This window comes from Muntiacus reevesi, chromosome 17, assembly GCF_963930625.1.
Source record: "Muntiacus reevesi chromosome 17, mMunRee1.1, whole genome shotgun sequence".
NCBI lineage: Eukaryota > Metazoa > Chordata > Mammalia > Artiodactyla > Cervidae > Muntiacus > Muntiacus reevesi.
In genome coordinates this window covers 49033788-49043546 of record NC_089265.1, presented here as the reverse complement: position 1 = coordinate 49043546, position 9759 = coordinate 49033788, and the positions used below count along the sequence as shown (strand labels likewise).

The window sequence follows — 9759 nt, the reverse complement described above, 5'->3', positions numbered from 1 at the left end:
GTGGGGGAGTCAAGATTATACAGAAGTTTTGCAACGAAGGGTAGTTACTCCAAAGGTCAAAAGATTATTGTTAATTAAGGAAAACCAGTATCTCAATTTCATAAATTCAGTACTTTTCTATGTATGTAGACTATGCAGGAGTCTGGACTCACTGAAATCATTCCTTTGATAAGCACTTCAGCTATCTGGGGCCAATATGCTATAGTTTCACATCCTGAATTCGGTCAGCGCTCACCAGTAGGTAGTGGCTACATCTGATGGTTACTAGATGGCAGGTATTCTTTCCTTACAGAGTTCCTTCAGGGCTCACCAGCTCACTTTGGAGGACTATAATCTCTAACGATGTGACAGACTTTGTTTACTGATTTGGCGGGTCAATAGCCCATTTCTCGGTACCAATATAGGGAGAAGATAATTGGAACACTGGGTAAGGACTATCAGTTACATACATGTAAGGTAAAATGAAAATGACTATAAAGTTTGGACAGAATTTCACACACGTTTGTAGAGAAAAGTAAAAGAGAACAATTAAAACTTCTATCTCAAGAACAAGAGGATGTGTCTTGTGAGCAACCCAGAAACTATTTCCAGAGGTGAAGTTTACAGTTCCAAGAGTCTGAAGGCCCAGAAAACTGCATTTTGGTAGAGATCAGGTCTTGTATCAAGCTTTTAAAGGTTCTCAGAGAGTCCAGGAGATAAAGAGGGAGAGTGGGTAGACAGCCCTGTCCCTCATCAAAAAATCTGCATGGCTGTAACCTTCTGCTAGTTTCTGGGATCGCAGGTTTACAGATCTGGGCACGCTCCCCGGAGCTTACATGCTAATATAACTTCAGATCGTGGACGAGTGGTCTAGAGAAGAGGATCACTTCCGGTAGGCAGTCGTGAAAATCTCAATGAAGAGGTGATTTCCGAGTTGAAATCTTTAAGATTTATTAAGTGTTTAAAGAGCGACTGATTGATGAATGAAGAGCAATCGAGCAGTTGTCAAGACGGTAAAGAAAGTTTCTCTTTGGCGTCAAATCATAATGAAAAGGAAAAGCGGGGAAGAAACACTTAGGAGTGTCCGAGAATAGTGCTTTTCACAGCCCTCAGGCTGAAAAAAAAAAACAAACAAAAAAAACCGCATCTCCGCCTCCGTTCCCAACGCCAGGGATACACCTGAGAAACGGCAAAGCAGCGACTCCCCGGGTACGGCTGGGGGCGGGGCTACGGCTGGGGCGGGGCTACGGCTGGGGCGGGGCTACGGCTGGGGGCGGGGCTACGGAAGCCGGACCGGCGCCGGGGCGCTCAGCCGGGGCAGTGTGCGCAGGCCCGGGGCACTCGGTGGGCTGGGGTGCCTCCCGCGCCGGCCCGCCCCCGCCGCGCTCCCCGCCCACACCCGCACTTACTTCCGCGGTCGCCGGCTTCCCGGAGCCCAGACGCAGCCTCTGAGTCGTCCGGCCGCTTCTGTTGGGTCAGCGGGCGCGAGGATCTCGCGGCGGCGTGTAGTCTGCCCCGCTCGGCCGTTGTGCGCCTGTCCGCTCGCCCGCCCGGCGGGCCGGCTGAGCTCCCTCACGTGTTCCCCGGCTGGTCCGGGGGGTCCGGGCACCGCCTCCACGGCGGCCCCGCCGGACGCGCGGTCGGGGCCGCAGCCCGAACCTGGAGCGGACGGCGTCATGAGGCACCTGCCGTATTTCTGCCGCGGCGAAGTGGTGCGGGGCTTCGGCCGCGGCTCCAAGCAGTTGGGCATCCCTACAGGTGAGCGCAGGAGAGCGCGGAGTCCCCCCACCCACCCGTGGCTGGGTCACCTGGGAGCGGAGCGGGGACGTCAGCCGGGGGAGCTCCAAGCTGGGTCGTGGGGCTACGGGCAGAGATGACACTTCGCTCCGCCCCGGCCCCCCTTTGTTGAGGCAGAAGACCTTTGGTCCGGCTGCTGGTGCGCGTCCTTGCTCGTGGCTCAGAGCTCGCCCGGCTTGTGCGGTGATGCCCTCGGAAAGCTGAAGTTGAGTTTCGGGATCCCCCTTGCCCGCCTCCCAGTCCAGCGTGGTCAAACCACCAAGCGTGGCGCCTGTTTTGCCTTTTAGACAATGTAAAGTGGGCCAGATAGGGTAAATTCTTAAGCCAGCAATATGGTTTTCTTTCTTTAAATATGTTAGTAAATTGTGTCTAAGTGACGACGGGCACTTGAATGAGAACCAGGTATCATTTTGGTCTTTCTACGTTAGTTTTCGCAGTCAGGACCTGAAGATATGCTTAATCATCCTTAGAAGTACCTTCCGGGACTGCCCTTAGACCTGTTAAAGTAGTCTTTGAGCTTGGGGCCTAGACATGTGTATTTCAAATAATAAGAATCTTTTCAAGAGATTCTGAGCCTCTTTAAGAAAGTCCAGGGCTAAAAACCCAGCTGTTCATATATTTATTTTTCTTCTACTGTGGGACTTTACATTTTTTGATACATTTATATAACTAACCTGGTACCTTACACACTTATAATCTGGTACTTTTTTCCTAACCTGTTGTTATGAAGAAGAGAAAGAAATCCTAGCCAGAGTATGAAATGATGGTATTAATAGTCTTAGAGTCCTAGGAATCTTTTTTTTTTCCATTTATTTTTATTAGTTGGAGGCTAATTACTTTACAGTATTGTAGTGGGTTTTGCCATACATTGACATGAATCAGCCATGGATTTATATGTGTTCCCCATCCCGATCCCCTCTCCCACCTCCCTCTCCACCCCATTCCTCTGGGTCTTCCCAGTGCACCAGGCCTGAGCGCTTGTCTCATGCAAGTCCTAGGAATCTTGTGTGATGATTTAGACTAGGCTTGCATGTGACTTTTATAAATATTGAATATGAAACTCTAAACAGCTTATTTTCTTCTATTGTTTAGCTAACTTTCCTGAACAAGTAGTAGATAATCTTCCAGCTGATATATCTACTGGCATTTATTATGGTTGGGCCAGTGTTGGAAATGGAGATGTCCATAAGATGGTGGTGAGCATAGGATGGAACCCATACTACAAGAATACTAAAAAATCCATGGTAAGAATTAAGAATTGTATTTCACTCCATAAATGAGGATGAGGTGATGATTTAGAGTAATATGCAGGTAGAACTCATCAGTGGTGATCACAACAGTAATCCAGATTCTAGAATTTTGGCAGTGTATCTGAAGGGTTTAAAAGTGAAGTATTGGAATAGCTTTTCCATCCTTTCAAGCTGTTTGTGTCTTTGGATCTAAAGTGAGTCTCTAGTCTCTTATAAAGAGGGTTGGATTTTGTATTTTTTAACTATTCTGCTAATCTCTGACTTTTGGTTGGAGAGTTTAATCCACTTACATTTAAAGTAATTACTAGTAAGGAGGGACTTCTGCTATTTTACTTGTTTTGTTTTTTTATATGCCTTCCAGCTTTTTTGTCCATTGGTTCTTTGATTACTGCCTTGTTTGTTTAGTTGATTTTTTTTTTTTTTGTAGTAACACGTATTGATCCCTTCTTATTTCCTTCTGTGTATTTTCTGTAGATATTTTCTTTGTGGTTACCATGGGGACTGCATTTAACATCCTAAAGTTATAAAAATCCATTTTGAATTTATACCAAATTGGTAGTATACCAAAACTCACAGATTACATCATTGTGTACCCAATAACATAGATTAATCAATTTTATAAATTATGGAGAAAATCGAAAGTGGAATCACAAACCAGAACTACAATAATTAAATTTTATAACTGCCCATGTATTTACCTTTATTAGAAATAAAAGTGAAATAAAGTTGAGTTTGCCACAGTTAATGTAGGTCATTTACCCTTTAATTATTGCCCACTCTGTTAGGGCTTCCCAGGAGGCACAGTGGTAAAGAATCTGCCTGCAATGCGGGATACCCAGGTTCAGTCCCTGAGTTGGGAAGATTCTCTGGAGAAGGAAATGGCAACCCACTCCAGTATTCTTGCCCGCGTAATCCCCTGGACAGAGGAGAATGGCAGGCTACGTCCATGGGGTCGCAAAGAGTCAGACATGACCTCAGCAACTGAGCGCGCATGCACCCTGTTGAGGTAGAACTGCCTGCTCTATGCATGGTGCTTTCTGATAAAACTGCAGAATGATGCTTTTTCTCATCTCTTAACCCCCTTTGAGGGTATGCATATTCTCCTGTTCTTATTATCAAATGTACACAGCTTAAGTGCTTAATCTTCTAGATATGGCTGAATCTTTTGGTCATCTAAATTTCCTTCTCTTTGAAGGGTTTATAGAAATCTGTACCAATTGGAAAGCTAGCTGAAAACGTACTGGTGTAAGCAGTAGAAATGGTCCGGACTACTTAACGTTTAACGTTAAGCTCAACGGTCCTCTTATTTTTCAGGATTAAGGGTGTGTTGGCGTAGATAAAGAAAAGAATTGATGAAAGAACACAAAATATTTTTCTGTGGAGTGAGGGAGGAAATGAAAGGGAGGGGAGGCTATCCCATGACTGATTTTTTTCTTATTTAGCTACTCAGATAACAGAACTGTTATTACAGAGCCAGTTAAGGAATGCCTTCTGTAGTTAGGAGAAACTCAGTTTTCCATTGGTAGGAGGTTCATTTTAGAGTTTTTCTTTTTCCTTTTCTTTGCTAATAACAGATGTACATGATATACCTGTTAAAGTCTTTACTCCTTTTTTAAAAAAATGGGATTGTCTTACTGACCGAAAGAAGTTCTTAACATTCTTGATCCAGTTGTTTTGTTGGAACTACGTATAACAAATGTCTACTGTGTTGCTTTTTTTTAAAAATTTGATTAATGGAATGGTGTCTTTTGAGGAAGAGTTGCTTTGCTCATTGCCTCTTTGGTGTATTTGCTCAGTTTTTTCACCTTAATAAGAGTCTTAATTATTTTGTTGCATGTTAACTTTTTCTGAAAACAGCAAATCACACCAGATTTGTGCCATAGCATCTACCTTACTCAGTTATGATGTTAACCTGTAAGGTCAGGGTCAAGAACAGGAGCAATGGAAGAGTTTAGGAAAAACTGCACTTATGTTTTAACCTGTCTTTAAAAATTTAAGGAAGGTTGATTGTTTCATTTCAGTGACCCCACCATAAAAATAAAGATATATTCAATTTTAACATCTTTTGACTGTAGGAAACTCATATCATGCATACTTTCAAAGAGGACTTCTATGGGGAAATCCTCAAAGTGGCCATCGCTGGCTACCTCAGACCAGAAAAGAACTTTGATTCTTTAGGTAAGTTCTTCTTTAGATCTTCTTAGATATTGCTGCAGCTCCTTTTACTGCTTCTCCTCATAATAATCACGGCAGGACAGATTGTATTTGAGCATGTAATATGCCAGGCCCTGTTTTAAGAGCCTTTTGTGAATGAACTCACTTTATCCCCACAACGACCACATGAAGTATTATTTAGTCTATTTTGCAGGTGAGGAAATTGTTAAAGAGGTTAAGTAGTTTGCCTGGGGTAACATAGTAAGTGATGCAGCCTAGATTCAAACTCTGTCTCCCCAACAGTATGAAGTTAGTGAAATATATTTCCTTTTGTATTTTAAGACAAGTAAGAATTAATACTGTGAATAATGGGTGCTTAGCAGTACTTGAAGTGTAAGAAACAGTAAATCAGAACTTTAATTGGTGCTGAGTATCTTATTGCAGTGTGATAGTTTTAATTCTAGAGTTTCTTTTACAACTGTAAATACTGAAGAGAATTGATAGTGTTTGTATCTTTCATTTAGTATATGACTTGTACCTTTTTGCTAATGCCTTTCTCTAAGTAACTGCAAGACGATTAGGGACATCCTTTATGTTCCATTGACTTTTACTTAAGTCTAGAAGAAAGGATGAAACAAACATTACTGGCATCTACCCTGTGCCAGGGACACTGCCAGCTTCTGAGATTTAAGGAGAAGCTGAACGAAGGAGTAGTAAAAAGCCCAGTGGCAGTTTTTCATTATCTTTACCTGCTGTATTTTCTCCGCAGAGTCACTTATTTCAGCAATTCAAGGTGATATCGAAGAAGCTAAGAAACGACTGGATTTACCAGAACATTTGAAACTCAAAGAAGACAAATTCTTCCAGGTTCCCAAAAGCAAGATAATGAATGGCCACTGATGGAAAAATCATCTTATTTATTCATTAACTGTTTCCTAATATTTTACTGCTCATAACTCTGCAGTCTCATCTTGGTTATATTTTAAAAAACAAACATTTTCCTACAGCTGTGAATTAGTTTAAACAGTGCAATGTAGTTATCATATTATGTTCCAGCTGTTCAATTAAACCCATCATGTCACAGTACTAAAAAAGTTTATTTTAAAAGATCAAGATTTTTATGTAATATGTTGATTAAAATATACCACTAGAAAGGTCTTAAGTGTCTTATAATGGAAATGAAATATGTATAAATATGGGTAACAGGCAGGTCATTAGTCTGAAATGAGAACAATAATTCTCATGGTAAAATTCTAGCATGCGTGTACTTGTATAGCATGCTCTGCTGATCAGAAAGCTTATAAAAGTAACTGTATTAAGCAGAGGTTTGACAGTTTATTATAAACCTAAGGGGGAAATCCAGACTTCATATTTTTTATATATTGGGCATTTATGTATTATTAAAGACAGGAATACTGGTGAAATTTCATTTTAATTAGTCATTTCCTTTAAGGCCTCAAATCATTGTACTGTGTTCCATTTTTCGTTGCAGCTGCCTCAGTTCTAATTGGTCTAGACTCCTTGCCTTTTATTTGTTTGTTTTTCTTTTAAAACAGTAAAATGAGTGTTTTTCATATCTCTAGGTCTCATTTTTGTGTTGTATAGCACTTCTGTCTTTTTAAGAGTAGATATTCTTCAACATTTTTCTTTAACCTTTGTTTCCTGTAAACAATGGTCAACGTTGGTTTTTCCATTTACAAAATGTAGAGTTTCATCTGCATCTGAATCTGCCATTCCACCCCTGCACTATATGAACAGTAGTGAAGTTGCATATCTCTTGCATTTAAGAAAAAACACCCCAAAACTTCATCTTTAGGTTTTCTCAAAGTTTAAATGAACAAAAAGTTCATTTATATATACCAGTTTCCTAAAGTAAGATACTTATTTCTCCCTGCCAGAGAAAAAAACTTATTTAAGAGCCAACTAAGCTATGAAGTAGAAAGTTACTGATTTTTAATGTGATTATATGTTCCTGAGCAAATACAAATTGTTGCAGTTGTGTGCACACAATGTAATTTAAGGCTAAAGAATGCTTGTGGTGGGGGGAAGGCATAAGTAATAAAGTTTCAGTTAAATAATGTTCATGCTGTGCATTTCTTCCTCCTGCTGACTACTAGGAAATGATTCTTAGCCACTCAAAACTTCTGTTTATATTGGCAAAACAAAAACAGGTATTTGGGATATTTAGGAAATTGAGACTACAGATTGTTTTGGTTTTTGTAGCACATTGTAAACTTGTTCACTTTAACACCAGATTTGGGGAGGGGATTGGGGGCAGAAGTATAGAAATGGTAATCTTAAAGATAACTCATTATAAAATCCTTTTCTCCTAATCTGCATAAATGAGAACTGATTGGAACAAAGCTGTTTGTATAATATTTAGAAAAACATCTAAAGTTAATGTTGGAGAAGCGGGGAAGCATGAGTAAAAGCAGTTGGATTGTTTTTAATTTTGATGTATTAATTTATGGCAAACAATGTAATCTTTTTCATTTCTTTATAGAAATACTTAGAATATGTAATTTAATGTTAGAAATCCTATACTTGAAAGAAGCCTCGATTATCAGTGGCTCTCTGAAACACAGTTAAAAACAACATGGAAAGTGTAAAAACATTTGTGTTTGAATAGCTTGCTGCTGGTTATGTCTTCATTAAGTGTGAAAATTGTTTGATATTGTCACCTTACGTCTTATTAAATAACTTGCTTTTGAAAATCATATAGTGTGTGGTTTAGAAGTTAGTTAATAGTGTCTACATTTTTTTAAGTTTTATATTAAGTATTTATGCATTATAAGAAATTGCAGTAGGGCCTTTTTCTATTAGTATTTTCAGGCCTTGAAATAAATCTTGACCAAGCGATGTTTCTTCTTTTTCTCTGTGTCAGTTTGAATCTTTGGCTGTGTGGATTCCGGATTTGTTGGCTGATAGTTATTGGTTACCGGAAGGTTGTTAGAGGCCCTGAATGGTGAGTTACAGGCAGCAGTTACGGGGAGAGCCTGGCAAGCGGCATTGGTTCTACACCCAGAGGCCTTGCCTTTAAGGGGCCCTGTAAGTAGGTCTGGATGCTTCCCTGATGGCTCAGCGGTAAGGAATCTACCTCCACTGCAGGAGACATGAGTTCGATCCTGGGTCGGGAAGATCCCCTGGAAGAGGAAGTGGCAACCCACTCCAGTATTCTTGCCTAGAAAATCCCATGGACAGAGGAGCCTGGTGGGCCACAGTCGGTGGGGTTGGAAAGTCGGACACGACTGAGCGCACACGCACTCCGCAGGTCTGAGTATCTTTCCATATCTTCTGCTTCAAAATGGTTCTGTAACCCTCAGGGCTTGCCCCCAACCCCACAGCAGTGAATTGGGACTCTTGTCCATCTCTACTATACGCTGAAATTCACAGATGCTATTTCAACTCTTCATCACCAGTGCTGTCAGCTATGGAGGCTTAAAGGCTTGCAGCAGTTAGGGCTGTTAACATGGTTCTGATCAGGGAGATGTACGCAGTAGTCTACTTGGAGTTTATGAGGACAGCTCGGCTTTCCCTGGTGAAAGTGCTAGCCTTTTCCTGTTCTCTTATCTGGAAAACGGACAGGGGCTGATAGAGGAGAACCAATCTGACCTTCAGGGACTGAACTAGGAAATAAATCTACCTTGTAGAAAGAGATGCCATTATAAGCAAGAGTTTGCAAAAACAAAGTTAGAAAATAAGCTCTACAAAGACGATGGATATAGGGATTATCAGATACTGAACTTGAAATCATTGTTAAAGATGAGTGTCAAAAAAGGAGAAATAACAAAGTTCTACAAAAACTAGGCAGATTTAAGAATTGTCAAAATAGAATTTATATTGAAAAAATAATTGAAATTTAAAGCTCAGCAGGCAGATTTAAGTATAGCATAGACACTAAGCTATGAGATTGGAGTCTGTGACTGCTCTCATATATTGTATGTACACTCCAAATTCATCTCTCACGCTCTGTGATGTGGCTGGGACTTAACATTTCTTTGAAGTTGGCTTCCTTTTGGGTCAAGTCATACATGGAGGTTGAGCCCAAGCTTGTGTCACAGATAACTCAGCCCTTGGACCTATACTCTGCTTACCTCCCCTGTTCCTGAGTGTGTATTTGGGATAGACATACATACCTGACTACTGAAAGAATCCCCATTTTGGTTACCTGACCATAACAAGGGCCAAGTAGAAGTTGGAAGAGTAAACGAAATCTGCTACATCTTGGGAAATTGCCAAGTGCCATCATTAAAAATACAGAGAGGTTCAAGATAAAGTCTCCTATCTTCCGGGGAATTCCTTGGTGGTCCAGTGAATAAGACCCTGCGGTCCCAATGCAGGGGGCCCAGGTTCGATTCCTGTCAGTGAACCAAGATCCCACATACTGCAACTAAGCCCAAGTACCACAACTATTGAGTGTGCAGACTGCAACTGGAGAAGCCTGCGTGCCACAGTGAAAAACCCAGCGCAGGCAAGAGGTTCGTATCTGTTCAGGCTGTGCAGAAACTTGATGGGTCTTGGGAAGTGATTGTATTAGCAAAATTGTCAGGTGATGACCTCAGCTGCAGCTGTTGTACAA

General features: G+C 41.1%; 1 protein-coding gene across 1 annotated transcript; it reads left to right on the top strand.

Annotated features, from left to right (window-relative positions):
• The first annotated feature begins 1297 nt into the window (after positions 1-1297).
• On the top strand, positions 1298-8052 carry RFK (riboflavin kinase). The gene is made up of 4 exons (XM_065908192.1): positions 1298-1737; positions 2869-3020; positions 5102-5204; positions 5950-8052. The coding sequence occupies exons 1-4, from the start codon at positions 1656-1658 to the stop codon at positions 6078-6080; spliced, it is 468 nt and encodes a 155-aa protein (XP_065764264.1). The 5' UTR covers positions 1298-1655; the 3' UTR covers positions 6081-8052.
• The last annotated feature ends 1707 nt before the right edge of the window (positions 8053-9759 follow it).

Bases quoted from the DNA above. Each gene is read 5' to 3' on its own strand.
- RFK (XM_065908192.1), top strand. From the start codon at position 1,656: ATGAGGCACCTGCCGTATTTCTGCCGCGGCGAAGTGGTGCGGGGCTTC. The intron at 1,738-2,868 runs GTGAGCGCAGGA...TCTATTGTTTAG, and splicing joins GCAGTTGGGCATCCCTACAG to CTAACTTTCCTGAACAAGTA. The intron at 3,021-5,101 runs GTAAGAATTAAG...TTTTGACTGTAG, and splicing joins AGAATACTAAAAAATCCATG to GAAACTCATATCATGCATAC.